At 43.6% G+C, this 19,798-nt stretch overlaps 1 protein-coding gene across 1 annotated transcript in view; it reads right to left on the bottom strand.

The window, feature by feature from the left end:
* LOC146798684 (potassium channel subfamily K member 4-like) overlaps positions 1-18,701 on the bottom strand; it is a 387,504-nt gene extending 368,803 nt beyond the window's left edge. The window contains exon 1 of the mRNA XM_085627995.1: positions 18,617-18,701. Coding sequence (XP_085484121.1) covers position 18,617 — 1 coding nt within the window. The 5' untranslated portion in view covers positions 18,618-18,701. The remainder of the gene's footprint in view (positions 1-18,616) is intronic.
* Between the last annotated feature and the right edge of the window lie 1,097 nt (positions 18,702-19,798).

The following is a 19,798-nucleotide window of genomic DNA, read 5'->3' on the forward strand; positions in this document are numbered from 1 at the left end:
AGGCCTCCTTTTTATTGACCGCCCTCGGGTGGTCGGGTGTGGAGTCCCCCGGCTGTGGTTCGACGCCCATTTCATGTCGTTTCGCCTTGCTTTTTGTTTTTCTTTATTTTTGTTGTTATTTATGTTAAAAGTGTGTATCCTGACTTCCCTTATGTGCAGTCTGATCTTCTGTAATATAGCGGAGCCCCTGTGGGCCAGTCATTGTTTTTTGAACTGCTTGATCACTGTGACTACTAGCGGCCGGCCCAGGCGGTTGTAGGCCCGTGCTTGTACCCTTTTCTCTGCACAATAAATTTTTTTTAAAAAAAGCCCACTTGTTTGCTATTTGCTGTTTTTCGGGTGTGGTATAGTTCGAGTACTGTGGGTGGATCATTCGTCACAAACCACCCAGTTGTCTTCCCTGGGGTGAATTTACCCAGAGAGGATATCAGGCCAGATCCCTAAATTGCATGGTTCTGGCTGCGAGTAACATCATTTATCCCACCCTAGCTGTTAGAGCAGATTCCCACAGCCGCTAGGGTTTCCTCAGTTTCTGATACTGTAGCCACTCTGGGCCTCTGCACAGATCTTTCTATGGCAGTCCCCAAAGATGTGGTGCATGATCACAGGTCCTCTTGCCCCATTAGCAGTTCAGCGCAGTTGGTGTCCCGCCTCTGCAAAGCAGGATATTTCTCATCACCCCTTAGCATTCAAGTAGAAAGCAGGTCTTCAAGAGAGTGTGCTCGATTTTCCTTCATGCTGGAGCTGTTTTCTGTACAGGTACTGGGCTTCATGATCCCCAGGAGAAATGGTGGAGTGAAGGCAGGTGGGCAGGGGAACTCACCACCTCTCTGTCCTGCACTCCACCGGGGGGATGCCATGCCCCGTTCATCACGTGGTCTCGGTGGACCGTGTCAAGCCCGCCAACCTCCTCACCTCTGCAGAAGTGCCATCATGCCATTGTACTCTGTCAGGCTTGTCGGAGGCAGCTGGGAGGGAACAGCATCTTGAAACTGACTTCCTACCGCTCTTTCGCACCCGGCGAATTTCCAGCCCTTATTTATCTATTTATTTATTTATTTATTTTTTAGCATTTCTTAAAGCGCGAACAAATGCCCGCAGGCGTCTCGGCGCTGTACTATTGTGAACTCTCCTATGCTTGGCTTCTGGCTCTTAGAGGTTAAATAACCATGTTTTCAGCTTCTTTCTGAATGACAGGAGATTTGGGCTGGATCTGATGGATGGAGGAAGTGTGTTCCATAGTTTTGGGGCGGCAACCAGGAAACGTCTGTCTCCCCAGTTGACGAGTCTAGTCCGGGGTACCACCAGATCGTTCAGCTTGGCTGAACGGAGTGGTCGAGGAGGAATATAAGGAATAAGGTGGTCTCTCAGGAATTGAGGGGCTTGTGGGTGTAGCGATTTATAAACAATACACAATGTTTTGAATTTGATTCTAGTCCTGATAAGGAGCCAATGAAAGCTTCTCAAGGTATCAGTTATAGGTTTAAATTTGGGGATATCCGAGAGAAGTCTGGCCGCTGCGTTCTGTACTGTCTGCATTTTCTTGATGACCCTGATTTGGGCATTGGCAAACAGGCCATTGCAGTAATCTAATGCAGACAGGACTAGGGCACTAACTAATGTCTTGCCTACACTTTTGGGGAGAAATGGGAGGATCTTTTTTACCAGGCGTAATTTGTAAAACGCTGTGGAGGCCGTCTGGTTGGCATGAGCCATAAAGTTCAAGTTGTCGTAAAAAATGACGTCTAAGTTTCTCACCTTCGTGGTTGGTTTGGGCAAGGCTCCAAAGGATGACGGCCACCATACGGAGGACCAGTTAGGGCTAAGATGACAAAAGGTTACCACCTCGGTTTTATCGGAGTTCAGTTTTAAACAGTTTGCTGCCATCCACTGTCCGATGGCCAGCATGCCTGCTTTAAAACTCTCCGCTACTGTTTCCCCATCATCTCTGATGGCCAGAATCAACTGGGTGTCATCCGCATATGAGGTAAGGTTCATCCCATGCGCTTTGATTGTTTTAGCGAGGTGGTGACTTGTGACCTTGTGGTGACTGTACAGGGCAACGGTGTACAGGAGAGTCTACAGATATCTTCAGGTATCAGTCTTCACTGGCCAGAGCTCAGCAGTGAGGCACCATGTTGGCGCCTTGACCACACCCCTGTTAAAACAGAGAACTGGATGTGTGGGAGGCAGTTGAAGCATAGCTAAGAGCAGACTGAGATATTGTGGTTTAGCAGGAGGGATGGAATGAAGCAACTAATACTCTTGGTAATGGAGCCAGCACAAAACAAAGGCCCTCCTGATTTGTTGATTGTTCACTTTGGTATAAACGACCTCGGCCTGGTCCTCAGGATGATGAAAATAGTGAAGAGCGACTCACAGATAACAGAGAAGTGGAGGACAACATAATGGGTCTGGTTGGCACTGGTGTCTAGATGGGTGATGAGGACAGTGAGGAAGCCGGAAGCTCTAAACTAGACCAAAGAAGAGGTCAACAAGGATATTAAGTTGTTTTGCAGAAACTTAAGAATGTGTTTTGGTACATAAGACACTTACAGTGGTGGTTCCAGATTTTTTCTATAAGGATGCAGTCCATCTGTCATATTTATGGATGATAATGTATAATCATCAATCCAATGTTTATTAATCAGAATTTTACATTAAATTATTTACAGCAATTATGAGATATTCTTTTTATTTCCTTTTTCAAAGTTTTTATGTAGTTCTAGAAAAAACAGGTTTGGAGGATCATTCCCCTTATCATCAGCTTAGGCCCAGCCCCACAGTTTTAGATTATTATTGAGGCTTCAGAAAAATGCACAGAAAAACAGATTCTAAACTGAACAGATACCTCACCCAGAGGTTCCCTTATACAGATCTAATACACACAAGTGCATAACCCATTCCATTGTTCTCTGGACAACATATCAGGATCACCTTATGACATTGGCTGTTCCTCTTGTAGTCAGTGGCTAAGGGAAGAGCTATTCACATCTTGACTGTAGCTACTCCCATGATTTTCCATTTCATTTTTCAGTGTTTCCTTACTGTGACTCTGGTATCGGAAGCGGGTTGCTCATCTGACTTTTTTAAACTGATCTCCAACCCATTTTAGCATGCCTCCAACCTGGCACATTTAGTGGTTTTCATAACTATGAGGAGGAGGGTCGCTATTTCTGAGACTGCTCACCTCATCTGCTTCGATACTTTGATCTGCGGGGGAGGGAGGTTGTTGCCTTCCAGTGTATGGCTAGTCCAAAATCTTGTCCTGATATTTCATTTTGCCCCCTTGAAAACCCTTAGCTAGCAAGCTTCCAGTGCTGCAAGCACCAAAGATTCCAGGGCCTCATTAATGTAGTTTACCGCTACTACCCACTACTCAACAGGGGCAGCTCCTCCACTAGGGTGGAGGAGCGCCGCCCCACTGCTTTCCCGTAGTGTGAGAAGCAGAAACATAAAATGGTAATAACTTTCAGTTATTACCATTTTATGTTTGGTTGCAGGAGGGCGGCACTGCTTTGCGAGCAGCGAGGGCAGTGGAGGAGTGGTGTGCCCACTCCTGAGGATGCAACAACTGTTTGGTCGGCCCTCTGGGGCCGCTCAAACCAGTCATGCGCACTCTGATCTTCTCCATGCAGGCTGCAATGCAGCCTGCATGGAGGACATGGCCTCCCCGTAACCCCCTGGCTGGGCAGCGTTCCCACCAATCACAACGCTGTTTGCAGCATTGTGATTGGCTTTGGGGAGGGTCCGGAGGGAACCTGGCTGCCTACTTCCTGTTCCTGCTGGAGGGAGGAGAGTAGGAGAAAGAGCCGAGAAAACGCAGGACCAGACCAGCAAAAGGTACGTTGATTCTTTATTTTTGTAGTTAAATTAAACCCTCCGCACGTGATCCCCCTGCCCCTCTTGCCCCCCGCACCCGCGAGACATGCCGGCCGCGACTGCTACTCATGCACAGTGTCACCTTAAGGATTTTGGAGGCCCTGGGCAAGATATATTTTGGGGGCCCATGTTTGGAACAACCGCAAATTGTTTTACCCATCTGTTGCCAATTCAAGTCCTATGTTGCTTAACAATATTGAATTATACAATATTGTTTGTAGTATTGTTTATATAATTGGCATACTTTTTTTAATATAGTTTGTCATTTTAAATGATTTAGAATTTTTTATATATTTGTTAATAGTAATATACAGTCTTGTAGCAGGTTGTTGGATTTGCAGGGGGATAGGGTGGGAAGTTAAGAAATAATGAATACACTATTTTAAGTAAGTCTGTGATTGATGTTCATTATGTATATTATGTAACATTGATTTATTATGCTTATAAGTTAGATGTGGGTTGCTATGTCTGTAGCAATATAGGTTGGAAGGTTAATGGGGTAATTAATAAAAAAATTATGTATAATATATTACTAATTATTTAATTGATTATATTAATTATACAAATCGTATAATAACCATATATGTTTGTGATATTTTAGGTTCAGGCTGCTGGGTTTGTAGGGGTATAGGGTGGGAATTATTAACAGTTAATTTATAATTTATTATTAATTATTGAATTCATTATTAATTATGTAATATTAATTTATGTTAGTTATATTATAGATGCAGGTTGCTAGGTTTGTAGGAGTATACAGTGAGACGCTAAATAATAATTAAAAGGTAATGAATATTAATGTATAATTAAATATTTCATTGATAAATAAATATTTAAATTGTGTAAGGATTATATATTTAATTATATTTAGGGTGTGGGCTGCTGGGTTTGTAGGGTGGGAAGTTAATTAAGTAATAATTAATTTATAATTAACTATTAATCAATTATGTAATTGTTTATCAATTATGTAAATAGTTTTTTACTTCGTTATTTTCATAATATTTTAGGTGTGGGTTACTAGGTTTGTAGGGTATAGGCTGGAAAGTTAATTAAGTAATTGAAAATAAATTACATTGTTTACACATTTTGTAAATTGGATAATTGTTGTTTATTTTTTTATTTTTATATATATTTTATGTTAAGTGCCAATGTTTATATTTGGAGATTTAATTTTTTTTTATTAATAGGGTTATTCAAGTATGTAATGTGTTTGAAGTTAAGTAGTTTACTTACTGTTGCTTAGACTGGAGTAGGAATAGTGAATGTCATCCCTCCAAAGTTCAACACTTTTCCTACTGTTGTACAGACTGGAGTGTGTGTATAGTAAATGTTAACCCTCCGAAGTCCTAAGTTTTCCTTACTTTTGCACAGACTGGAGTGGGAATGGTAAATGTAATCCCTCCAAAGTCCAATGCTTTCCCTACTGTTACACAGACTGGAGTGGGAATAGTAAATTTAACTCCTCCAAAGTCCAACGCTTTACCTACTGTTGCACAGACTAAAGAGGGGATAGTAAATCTTACCCCTTTGAAGTCCAATGCTTTCCTTACTGATGCTTAGACTGGAGAGGGAATAGTAAATGTACCCCCTCCAAAGTCCAACGCTTTCCCTATTGTTGCACAGAATTTCCTTACTGATACTTAGACTGGAGTGGGAATAGTAAATCTTACCCCTTCGAAGTACAACCTTTTTCCTACTGTTCCACAGACAGGAGTGTGAATAGTAAATCTTACCCTTCCTAAGTCCACTGCTTTCCCTACTGTTCCACAGACTAGAGTACGACTAGTATATTTAACCCCTTCTAAGCCCAACACTTTCCCTACTGTTGCACACTCTGGAGTGGGAATAGTATGTTTATTATTCCTAGATATATATTGTTAATATTTGTCTATAATTTTAATTTCATAGTATTTGTTCATATTTTTATTTGTTTTTAAAATTGTATAAAAAAAATTGTAAATATGTTTTCTAATTTTCTTTGTTTGGCAATTTATTTAATGTTTGGAATTGAAGTGTTAATATTTGAAACAATTCTCAGCTTTTTTCCCTGTTTTATAGTATATATATACACATACATATATATATTATCTACTGGCGGTCGCCAGTAGATAGTTATAGTTAGGACCGAGTTCCCATAGGAAATCTGAAAATTCTATTTTGAATAACTTTGGCGCCGGTTGACGAATCCTCGCGAAATTTTCAAAACTAATGGGGAGCTCCGCTCAGCTCCTACCCTGAAAGTCTCGGGGTGATTCCTCAAGCAGGGGCTGAGAAAAAAGGGGGGTCCCAAAACGCGTTTTACCCATGCATTTTCCCATAGGACCTTTAGTCGAAGGTACAGCCCGAACGGCTGAACAGAATTACTTGAAATTTGGCAAAGAGGTAGTCCTCAGGTCAGGCATGTGCCTTTTGCATATATGGTGTCAATCTGTTCAGTAGTTCCTGAGAAAATTGCAGTTAAAAGTACATACATTTCTATATGCGCGCACGGTGCGCGCACCATAACGTGCGCGAGCGTAATTCTGATTGGTGGTTACATGTCAGTCAACATTCGAATCGGTCGAAATCAGGAAGTGTCGGCCGCCATTTTGTGTGTGACAGTGAAAAAGAAAGGTGGAGAACGTGAAAAGGGGGCAGGGTAGAGAGTTCCTGACCCCCAAGCCTTTGTCAGCGGGACCCTGAAGGACCCCGAAGGGTGAAAAAAACATTTTATTTTTTTTTCAAAAAATCGCGGGGTGCGCGACCGCCACTCTATCACAAGGATGATGTCATCAGTGATGTCATGAGTGATGTCACTGACAATGTCATGAGTGATGTAATATGTGACGTCATCAGCAGTGGATTGCGGTCGCGCGAGTTATAGTTATCTGAACTAACTATAACGGGGGAATTTCAATGTTTTTTTACGAAATGTCCAGCTAACTATAACATGTGTGAAACCTATGGTTTTTTAAGTGAATTTGCAAGGTTTTTTAAATGCTAATTCCTAACTATAACGTGTGTGAAACCTATGGTTTTTTAAGTGAATATATATATATATATATATGTATATATGTTTTTATGGTAGTAAATCTAAAGAATTGAACAAAACAAATTATATAATGTGAAATATATATTGTTAATTGTGCTACATAATATATGTGTGTGTTTATAAATATAAATAAACATACACACATATGTGTGTTTATACAGTTATATATTTATATACAGCATTAAATATTAGTGAGATTTATTTAATTTACATTATATTAACAGTATATAATAAAATATTTAAGGTTTACTACTTTAAACTATATATATTTAGAAACTACATTTGTGTATGTTTTTTAAAGAATATTTTTGTACTTACCATTATAAGGATGGAAAATTGATATTTTTTTTAACTATATTTTTGACACAATACTTCTGTTACATGGTATTGTTGATTGCTATATTGTACCAGTGATCCATTCATCCAGGCACGAAAAATATAATAAAACAAGTGGAACAGCAGTCAGTATAGTCTCCTCTGTATTCTTCTGATCCGTTAAGGGTAGTAGATTCAGGCTGAAAAGTAACAACCGTTGTCCTCCGGAGCAAAATATTAATCAAAACTCAAGTGAGCCCTATCCTAAAAGGCAGTGGCAATATACATTGTCTGGGGTGAGTTCAGCTTCAAATAATCAGGGTCAAGAGATACAGGCTATTTTAAAAATAGCAGCAAATGGCAGTGAGTGTGGGGCCAGCACTGGAGCTCAGACAAAATTAGCAGCTGCTATGATCGATCTCGCATCGAGTGATCACAAATTTCATTACAACATCTACTCAAGCCAGAGCCGATGGACTACCATTATCTTCTTGGAGGACATCATAGTAGAGTATCATATTTACATTGAGAGCACAGAAGTTTCCATAAATAAGACCAATTCTGGGCTGAGAGCCTGCAAAGAAACTGATTTCCTTTAGCTGCAGAATTTCCCTCTCTAGCAGAGCTTTAGTGTTATTGAGTTTATCTCTGTTATGGCCAATCATGCATGAACACCACTGAGACCAACACTGTATCACTATCACCTTGCAAGCAGTCACTAACAGACAGAAAGATGCATCTTTTGTTGTTATTATTTTTCTTTACCAAATACCGTTCTCTTGTTCTTCACCCAATTAATCGTTCGCTATTTTTGTGCAATGTGACACAAGGATGGAAAGCGACCAATCAAGATCATGTTTGCTGTCGGTCAGGAGAAAAGCATCATCAGCGTCATATGTGGCTGCCAGTCCGTCCTACCAATGTAGGGGGTGATTATCAACAATACTCAAAATTAAATATATTCCTGCAATAAACAGGATAGAGAGAATACCCAGGAAGTCCATAAAGGCATCTCCTGCAATCACACAAAGATTGTGCCTAACGCAGAGAATGGTGTTACAGGATTACAAGTGGCTGGAGCAATTTATTAAACATTATCATACATGAAAGGTGTGTTGTTACCACCTCAGTCAGCATGTCTGTGGTCCACAGAAAACCTGAAATAAAGCAGTGTGAGCATCTGCACTGCCACCTCACATGGAAAGGAAATCCAATGATAATGGGCTGGAAAAGGGCACATTTATGCCTGTCTTTGCCTGGGTCTCGGCTGACGGGATGTGTTGACTGTGCTTTGGTAGGAGTTATCTCTTTCTGTCTCTACCTTGAGAGCTGTGTCTGACTGTCTGTTCACTTAACCTGGATGGAAGGTTTCTAGAATATTACATTGCGTCACTGTTAAGGGCATGTGTGCCCTTACTATCGCCTTCCAGGGAGGAGCTCTTTTTGGGTGTGTGCTTTTCATCATGGTTCTAGGCTTCCTCGTAGACTAGAGTGCAGTCAACGTGTGAGTGTTGTCTAGTGTGCTGTGTGGTTAAGTCACTGGCTATCCATTCTATGTCGTGTTTGTTAGGTGGTGGAAACACACTTGGTTTAACAAAGGACAACTGAGTATCCGTGTACCATATTACAGCCTTAGATGTTGGCTTTTGAGAAGTGGATGTCAAGGCCTCCAGTGGATACCACAGGCCCAGCATCAAGTCTCTGGGTATCTTTTGAGTGGGTGGACTTGTTGCAAAGGTGACCAGTTCCTCTGTGACGTATCATGTAGTGCTGACATCTTCACTTTTTCTGTAGCCTTAAGGGCCTATTGAATCTTATATTGAGCTGGGGGGTCAGTATTAACCAATTTTGTCATCCACGAACAGGGGTTGGTATTTTTCACCAGTAGTGTCATCTGGCTTATACAAACAGAACCGGTATGAAAGCATCCCAGATATGACCCATACGGTGAAAGTTTAACGGTTAAGGGGAAAAGTATTAGGGCCTGGCTCAACTCCCAGCTGTGGTAAATTAAAGCCCAACAGGAGAGCGAGTGGAGGGAGCCTGTTGGTGGTGTGGGTCCATCACCAAGCAGCAACTGCAACTGTGCTCCTCCCTCTCACCACTAGTAGTAACATAGTCTGACATCAGAGGCGCAACTAGACCCAAACATCAGGTGGGGGCTGAGACTCCCAGCCAGGGCCGGCTCGAGCGCTGGTGGCAGCCGTCACAACAGTCTTTTTTAGCACTCTCCTCCCCTATATCCACCTTCTCCAGGAATCCCCTCACTACCACTCTCCAACAGTGCACCTCATCTCTCCATAGCCTCTCTCTGCTGTACATGTCATGTTTTTATAGTGCTACTCATAGTTCCCTCACATTTAGTATGTGCTCTGCATGGCACACGTTCTTTGCAGCAGGCACATTAGCCCTCTGTGCTACTTTACGATGAACCAATAATGCAACTAGACAAAATTATGAACTCTCACTAGTAGGAACATTAATCACCAGTTATCTTGCTATTTTTGTTGAAGCCTGAAAGCTACTTGATGCACAAGGAAGTTCATGTGCTTTTAAAACAAAAAATATTTTTCAATACAGCGGCCTCCACCAAATTCAACTCCAGGTGCGGCGGCACCAGTCTCAACACCCTAAAGCCAATAGCGCCCCCAACAATGGGGCAGGACAAGCATTTCCAGAAATGGGGTGAGAGCTAACCTACCCATTATATGAGTGAGAAAGATCTATGTAAGTGGTGGGGTGTGATACTTCCCCCAAATTCCCGCAAGCAAAACAAGTTAACAGATTTCTTATAGATGATTTAAGAGAAAGTAAACTTCTCCCCTGAGATTTTTTTTTTACTTTTTGGATCAAATTTGCAAAAACGCTGCATACCCTTATAGGCATTCATTAAATATTCCAATACTTTCATGGCGCACCAGGGAAACCTGGCCTTTCCTAGGAGTAGATCTAGTTTTTTTTCAAATGTCTTTAGTCAGAAATTACTTCCACTATAATAAGGTCATCATGTGTTTCATGGGTGAGTCCCTTATGCCAAGGAGAGCATTTAATATGACAGTGCCATAAATTTACCATGGATACTTCAGCCACAGGCATGGGTACCTCTAAGAATTCCCGCCGGTATACAAGGGTCAGCATTTTACAATTGACACCCTTTATAAAATAAGTACAGGAAATCTTATGACAAGAGTTACCTCAAATATCACTTCCAACATTTGGCTATGGATCCACCCCATAAACTAAGAATTGTGTGCATCATGGCAGGGCCTTCGGCCAGAGGCGCGTGTTCGGTGTCCATGCCGCTGGGTATGACTGGGCTAGCGGCTTTCTCAGTTAGACAGTTCGAGTCCCCACAGCCAATGATGGTGTCCTAATAGATTGAGCAAAAATAATGGGGTGTCCCGGTGTCCCTCAGAACCTGGGTGGGCGTATTATATAAATACAATGGTTCTGTCGGGAAATTCTGATTTCTTTTAGAAAGTTAAAAAAATATTCATGACATGTAACAGATATCAGATAAATGAGGAAAAAAAGCACACACCAATAAAAAGTTTGCAATTTGGTAATTTAAGGGAATAAAGTATTATGGGCTGTCGTAATACAGAAGTTCAAAAGAGCAAAATATTGGTGACTTGTGGTGATAAAGTGACATGTGATGATAAATAGTATATACAATATATTTCAAATGCGGCAAAAGTGAATAAGTAGAATAGAAAGGTACATTATTTCTTGATATGTCTTTATGGTTTTTCACATATGCTACAAGATCCTATGTGAATTAATCTGTAATCAGAAGCATTGTGTAGACATATAAGGGTGCGTCGACGTTTCGACCCCGTGTACTACGCAAAATATAATAAGCGTCACGGCGGATCTTCCTCAGGACAGTGCAGATGGGTATACAGCCCAAACGCAAATTTTGGTTAATATCTGCAGGCGTGAAGGTTTTCTCAGTCAAAGTTGTAGTCCTGGTGAATCAGGAGGAGGCCTTGAAGATTTTTGAGGTAAAAGGATGATGTCTTCAATAAATTTGGGATTTTAAGCTAGTTGCATCATTTACGCGATCTGTAGTTCAGCACGTCTTGTCAGCTCTCAGTCCGGTGGAATACTGTGTCTTAATAGAAGCATGTCAGGGCCTGCAGTTTGCCATAGGTAACACCTCCCACCCATATTCTATTAGTGCCCTTGTCCACAAGGCAAAAATAACCTCCAGTATGCCAGACCAGCATCACACTTGCATGCATAACAGACATACACTCACACACACATTCTCACAATATCGCTTGCACTCTTTTGTACATTTGTACTCTGTCAAGCTCGCACACAGACACACTTCCATTAGTAAATCTACTTTACTTGTGTTAGAAAAGCTTGCCCTGCTGCTTCTGCTATACCTGCCTTGCCTTTTAGTGAAGCTTAATAAACACATATTCCTATACGCTATTCAAAAAGAATAATATATTGCCTTGTCAATGTGTGTTACAAGAATGACGTGAATGCAAAGTAAACTTCCTTAAAATAGCTCTACGGGGCTTATATTTGATCTCATGTGTGGATCAAGCAGTTACAGCATTGGAAATTAACTAATCCATGTTCTAACATGTAACATCACAGCATCCAACTGATCGTATGAAATACTTGACTTCTTTGGCAACCATTGATTTTATCCAGTAACACTTTGCATTTTGGGGTTTTTGAGACCAAACTTACAATGTAAAAAAAAACACTACAAGTCCCAGAATGAAGAATTGTGGTGAATGGAAAGCCAGGATAGCTAACAGTTGTCACCAGTCCTCAATCCATTACCATACCCCAAAGCCTCAGCCCTGGTCTCCTTCCTTGTGCCATCCCACATTCTCAGTCCACGCTCCCCTCTTGCACCTGCCCCGTTGTTGCAGATGGAATTAAGTAGGCATCTAGAACTATGAAAAGAGCTGGTGTTCTGTGGGTGCCTTTGTAGGGTAGATATGTGTATACTCTTAAGAGTTCTGTAATTAGTATTTGTGCACAGTAAGAGGTGTGCTCATGTAAGTGCTGGTGAATAGTGTGAGTGCAGCATGAGTGGTGCGAGTGTAGGGTGAAAAATGTGCCGATGTGAGTGTTGGGTGAGCTGCACGAATGGAATGTGAGAGGAGGGCCCATGTGAGTGTTGCATGAGAGGAGTGCGTGCAGAGTGAGAGGAGTGAGTGCAGGGTGGTGGGAGTGATGTAAATGCAGGGTGAGTGGTGTGCCTGTGTGTGGTACAGGGTGAGCGGCGAGAGTGAGGGGTAATCAATGAGAGTGACTGATGAGTGCATGGTGAGAGGAATTAGTGCAGAGTGAGTGGTGTGTTCCTATGAGTTCCGGCAGACTATTATCCCTTTGTGCAGGCAGGATGAACAGAGTGCCTGTATGAATGCAGGCTGAGAGGTTTGTCAGTGTGAGTGCAGGGTGAGAGGATGAAGTGCAGGGTAAGTGGTGTGACTCCAGGGTGAGTACTGTGCTTATTTGCTTGGTGTGAGTGCAGGGTGAGTGCTGTGTCCATGTGAGTGAATGGTGAGCTGTGTGAGTGATAGGAGTGCCTATGTGAGTATGCAGTGAGCAATGTAACAGTGTGAGAGTAGGGTGAAAGGAGTGACTGGCGGGTGAGTGATGTCACATATGAGTTTGGGTGCGGGTGAAAGTGGAGAGTGGGAGGAATGAATGCATGGTGAGTGATGTGCTTGTTTGAGTAAGATTGAAGAGTGAGCAGTGAGAGTGACAAGTGAGTGAAGTGTCACATGAGTGCAGGGTGAGTATAGTGCTGGTATAAGTGCTGGTTGAAAAGTATGAGTGCATGGTGAGGGTTATGAGTTCAGTGTGATCACTGAGTGCAAGGTGAGCAGTGAGCTCCTGTAACCGCAGGGTAAGTGGAGGGAGAACGGCGTGAGTTCATAGCAATGGGCATGAGAGCAGTGTGGTTGCTGTGAATGCAGGTGGTTTGGTGTGCTCGTGTGAGCCCAGGGTGAGAGGAGGATGAACGTGTGAGTGCAGGGTAACAGTGCGAGTGCAGTTTGATTGCTGTGAGTGTAGGGTGAGCAGTGAAAGTGACAAGTGAGTGGCGTGTCATGTGCGTGCAGGGTGAGTGGTGTGCTCGTGTGAGTGCAGAGTGGGAGGAAGGTGAATGACGTGAGTGGATGGTGAGCAGTGTGAGTGCAGTGTGATCGCTGTGAGTGCAGGGTGAACATGAAAGTAAAGGCTGAGCAGTGAGAATGAGGGAGTTGTCTGAATGCAGGTTGTATTCCCAGAGACCTGGAGTAACTTAGTATTGTATTGACGGCTGGTGTAGGGTTTCATATATGTCAAACTATTGCTATTATGGCATCAATCAAGGATAGAGGCTGGAGGCAATATATAATGAGCTGACCCTGCAACAAACTTTCAGTCTCCTGAATAGGGTTGCCAGCAGATCGGATTCATACCGGCACCACGAGTATTTTGATGACCCAGCCAGTAAAAAACATAAGCAAAATGACCCAAAGCTGGTATTTTTAGCACTTATTTGTGCATACTTCATACAGCAAATATCACTTTTAAATGTGCTCTAGGGCTGCATTATTATCCATAACTAATAATTAAAGGAAAAAAAGACAGAATAGTAATGTTACAAATGAATAAATACCAATTTATTTACAGCCCGATTTAGTGTCAAGGTGAGGCCTTTGCAGACTCTTTAAACAACAACAAATGGTCATTATTTTTCTCTTGGAAAGGTGGCATCCCTACTCATGAGATGCCTCTTCACGAAATGCATTCTCCCACTGTGGCAGTAAAAATAAAATAAAAATGTCAATATTAGGAAGAGTGCGGACCCAGGGGGTACTGGAACCAGTGTATAAACATAAAGTCTCCTTAACCAGTTCACAAAGGCTTTTGAACGGTCTTTCAAAGACCTGTTAAAAACTCAGATGTGGTTGAGATAGGACGCCACACACTGACCTGTCGAACCCACAGAAGCCCAAGCTGCAGCAGCCCGGGCTGAGACACACGACGGGGGGCGGGGGTGGGAGGGTGGAGCTCATAAAGCCCTTTTAGCCCCATGGGCGTTGCACGCCTGTCTGAGGTAGAGATCGTCGGTGGAGGTAGGGAATCGTCCATAGACATTGGCGTAGCTGGGGGGGGGGGGGGCGGCGGTGGTCTGCACGGGGCGGCACTTTTTGGGGGGGCGGCGAAGAGTGCAAGGTAAGTTTTTCTTTTTTTTGTTTTGTTTATTCTCCCTCGTCGTCTGTTGTTGCCTCCCCCCGCTCTTCATCGGATGTCTCCGCCCTCCTATTACCTGGAATGGTCGTCACTGGGCAGCAAACTCAGGGATCGCCCCGGGTGGCAAAAGTTCTAGCAACGCCACTGTCCGTAGATCAACCTACTTTACAAACTTTTCACTATTTTTTGACTGAGAAGTACCATGGGCAGAGACAAAAAGAGTGATGCCCTGATGGCCAGAATCGTGTATCTGCAATGTTAAAATGAGGAGACTGTTACCGTGACACCATTCCTACCTTGCACTTGCCTTCGGGTTTTAGTTGCGCAATATAAATTTTATTTCATTCATTCAAGAGACAAATACTGTGCTGCTCGATTTACAAAAGGTCTGTGTCAAAGACGTATCAAAACAAGGAGGAAAACAGGAAACACACACATCAGACAACTCACACACAACATGCACACAGATGTATATGATTTCAAAAACAGGCACACACCTAGGCAGACGCAAACATCCACACCAAAAACTTCTACACAAACAGTGACATACGTGAACAAAATATGCACATACCCAAAACAAAGATAAACTGAACATACATATGTAGATAACCACTCACAGAGACAACATTAAATCACAAAGGATACAACCAAATGCAGAGGCGAAATCAAAAACACAGAAGCATCACCTAGACACACTCATACACACCAAGGTGCACATTCAGACAGAGAAAAAGAGCCACCCACACACACACCATAGAACAACGACGTCATCATATATGTGTACACAGATACCCCATGTGTCTATGGATACACAAACCAAGCCTGACAACTCATACAATGCTGCTGTATGACACACGGTTTCATGTCTCATCACACATCCACACACGGTCAGGAGTCAGAATCACACAGCGGTTGAAGAGCTTTAAAAAAAAGTAAGAGAACTGTGAAGATGTGCACAATGGGGGTGGAGCAAGCAAGCGTGGGGGCGGGGTCAAGGCATTTCTAAAAAACAAAATATTCTATAACTTTTTTCGATCTTTTGCCTTCAGGTATGTACATATAAAATAACACAGCTTAAATGTAAAGCAAGTGCAAATTAAGTTAATCAGTGGGAAATGCACTATCGTACTTTTATGAAACCTCTACAGGAGGCCTGTGTTTGTAACCAGAGAGCCACAGAACTGAATCCTAGTTGGAGCTGTGGAGAATAGTTTGGGGCGTAACAAAGACTCCCCGGAGTCCCTACAGTGCAGGGCCCTGTGTTGTGCTCCTTTAAAAAGCACACACTTCACAACTCAGCTTGTAACTCCTTTCAAAAACCACTCAAAAATAATAAATCTGTGTCATCAGGAAGTGTCAAGTGATTCAATTAATTAAAGCCAATACCGGCATTCGAGCTCCCTTTACATTTGCAGATGGACCCGTTGTGCAAATTTACATTTCTTTCAGGTAAGCAGGCACCCTGGCAAGAAGGCTTGTTTACATGCCTGTTCGCCTTCGGTTTCACGCCACAGAAGGCTCCCTGTCTTACACTGCAGCTGAAGGTTTCAGCTCTCGGAATTAACCGTCCTGGGAAGGTTATCTTTTCACAGAAAGTAGGGGAACTGTTTTCCTTAAATTAAAAAAGCATGGGCACTTTGTGCCCCTCCGATCCCGCCCACTTCGACCACTGGAATCACAAGATGAGTCTGAAAACCTTGCGTAGAAGGCGTTTCCAGCGCAGGTATGAACACTGCATAGGTGGGTTCCATCTAAAACCTCCCCAGGACATGGAGGCGGGGCCAGAAAAGTTCCTTATTCCTGTTGGGGAGGGTAGCTGCAGCTGTTTAGGCAGAGCAGAGAGACAAAAGCCCCACTCACAATGGCCCAGTTTCCTCGCCATGATCACACCTCTTCGGGAAACAACCTTTACAATGCAGTCATTACATCGCACTACCTTTCCAATGCAGTCATTACATCACAACATCCTTTACATCGCATGTCACTACAACGCAGTCATTACATCGCATGTCACTACAACACAGGCATTACATCGCAAGTCATTACAGCGCATACCATTGCAACGCATAGTACCCTTACACTATCCAACACTTACCCTACTGTTGCACTCACTGGAGTTAGAATAGTAATTTTTACCCCTACACTATCCAACACTTACCCTACTGTTGCACTCACTTGAGTTAGAATCGTAATGTTTACCCCTACACTATCCAACACTTACCCTACTGTTGCACTCACTGGAGTTAGAATAGTAATTATTAACCCTACACTATCCAACATTTACCTTAAATGCAATGTAATGGTATGCGTTGTAATGGTATAATGCGATGTAATGGAATGCGTTGTAAAGGTGGTTTCTAGAAATGTGATGTAATGGCATGCGATGTAAAAGAATGCATTGTAAAGGATGTTGCGATGTAAAAACTGCGTTGTAAAGGCATTCGTTGTAAATGTATGCGTTGTAATGTCATACATGCCACCCTTGCTCCCCATACGATCACATGGTGAAAAAGTTTCTTAGATTGGCAAGTCCGACAAATATCTCAAACTCACAGATAGCCCAGACACACAAAGTCTCTCAAATAACAATTATATAACAAGCACACACAGCTTATACTGCCGTTTAATTACCTGTGCTGACAAAAACAAATCTTACGATGCGCACAAACATATACTACAGGTAACCCCATATATGCACACTTGCAAACACAAATACCTCAGAAACATAGGCAAATGATACATATTTCAAAAAAACAGACAAACATCCAAGATAAACATATAACCAAATAGAACAGGAAACGCAGATACACGAACACCCCAGTAAAAGATTTTATACCTAACAGCCCCAGAAAAACAGAGATGCACAAATACCTCAGACACTTAACAAAATATATATCAGACTCAAGAACACCCTGACAGACACACACACACACATTCCTCACACACACTAGGATACAGAAGCACCCAAGAAACTTACCTACGTCAGACAACAGATGAGGTTATGCAAATAACCCCCACACACCCTACCCAATACCTTAGTCTCACAGAGATATACACTTACCCTGGACACGCTCCTACATAAATAATAAAAGGCAAAGATTAAATACTCAAAACACTTTATATAAGACACCCCTGACATGCATAGAAACACAAACACACACGAATGCATAAACATGGGAGAGACACGTGGCCCTGGCACGCATAGATTTACCAATACCCAGACACACACAAACATAACAGATATAAAAATATGAAAGGTAAACACATATGTGAACACAAATACCCCAGACATGGATACATGTACTCGCGCAGAGACAAATACTTCAGACACACATATAAAACCCAAGATATACATGTAGACAAATAGCTCAGACAACACGGGCACACACAAGCCTTAGATACTCTTTAATAGCTAACTGCCCCCCCCCCCCCCAAAAAAAAAAAACCACCACAGATGAACGAATAATTTAGACATTCTCCAAAAAATTCCCTGGTCTCTCACAGATGCACGCTACACCCGGGACATACGGCCACGTAAGTAACTAAAGTACAGATTAAATACTTTAAAAGGCCTTATATGTGCCATCCTTGGCACACTTAGACACACAAACACGGCAGAAACGCACAGATACACAAACACTTCCAAGAGAGAACTGTCCCAGGCACAAAAAGATTAAACAAATGCCCCAGGTCTGCATAAATGGCTACATTCCCCAGAAGAGCCCACAAATCTGCTAGACACACACACATGCCACAGGACCCAAATGCACGAGACACACAGACCAGACACAGATGCTCATATACTCGCGATCGCGACACAGGCAAACACATATATGCGCGCACTTACACTACACAGACACCCAATGAGTGTGCTGAGCCTGTGAACACCAACAGCAGCTCAGACGGTGGCATCGGCCCAGACATTACAAGTCATATGTCTGGCGACAGATGCGCTGTCAAGCCAGACCTAAAAAAGACTCATTCAATTACTATCGACCGGGCTGCACAGCGGAAGGGACCAAGAACAGGGAGGCTGCAAAGCGAGGGATAGGCCCCAAGCGAATTATACATCAGACCCACCCCTCTCCCAAAATACCTCCCTTTCCTCCTGCCACGAGACGGATCAACTCCAAAAGTCGAGAAAGGGGGAGGAGGAGGGAAGTGGGTACTCACTCTTCGACGGTTTCGTCACTGCACAGAGTTTCGTGGTAAGGTTGACTAGGAGACTCCAGCATTACCACCTGAGGACAGCTCGGGCAGTCTGACGCCTCCACCTGGGAAGAGACTGTCGAACACCCCCACTCCAGAGACCAGCAGAGAGTGCACCTCCAGTATCCAGACGGAGAATGGACTGTCCGACTCCTCCACCCGTGAGTGACAGCTCACGGGCTGACACCTGTGTCTGTGTGAAGGTACGCCGCCAGACACCTGTCGTGTGCTCAGGAGCACACAGTGCGCCGACACCACTTGTGAGGTGGAGCACAATCCAGGGACTCGAACTCTGATCCGACAGCACCTGTGGGCAGACACGCCCTAGGGTCTCTCCATCCCGGCTAGTGAAAGAGGGAGGCGGGGCCTTGAGGGGCAATCCCGGCTCCTTATGGTAGCCGGGCCCTCAGCAGTGCCTTAGCGCGTGAGTGCTGGCCCTGCAGCCAGGCACAGGCCCACTCATACACTCCCACGGCCAGCATCGTGTCCCAGGCCTGCCTCTGCTTTGGAAAGAGCCGAGCAAGAGGAAAGTGAATTAACTCTTGCATTGCTGCAGGCCCCCAAGGATACAGCTGAGGAGGGGCGGACACAGGAGACTGACTATAGATAGGCACTGAGGGGCTTTCGTTTCTGTAAGGCCGAGGCCACGATAAGGCAAAGCTGCCTGTCTAGCGGTCGGTGTGGGAGAACCCTTCACCTCCCCACCGATGTGTGGTGTTTTGGGGGTTCACTGCGGCATCTCAACCCCCTATGGAAGGCAGCCAAGAACTGCCCTTTTAATGACAACACCAGCTGGCCAGAACTGCCACTGCTGCTCACGTAAGACAACCTACTAGAGCCAAATGTTAGTGACACGTCTGGAAGCACCCTTTCCAGACAGCCCACTTCACGAAGAGGCCACACACACCCACACAAACGTTCTAAATCTGGTATTTGTAAAGCGTGAACTACTCACCCTTAAAGGTCTCAAGGCGCTGGGGGCCGTCGGGGAGATTAAGAGAACTATTGCCCAGAGTTACATGGTGCTGAGCTGCGCTGTCGGGGTGCGAACCGTGAGCGCTGCGCTCCGAGTCAGCCGCCGCTGCACCACACCTCTCCCGTGGACACAAGAGAAGCCTGAACTTCAGCCTCTTCGAATCATTGTCT

Source organism: Triturus cristatus, chromosome 9, assembly GCF_964204655.1.
Source record: "Triturus cristatus chromosome 9, aTriCri1.1, whole genome shotgun sequence".
Classification (NCBI taxonomy): Eukaryota; Metazoa; Chordata; class Amphibia; order Caudata; family Salamandridae; genus Triturus; species Triturus cristatus.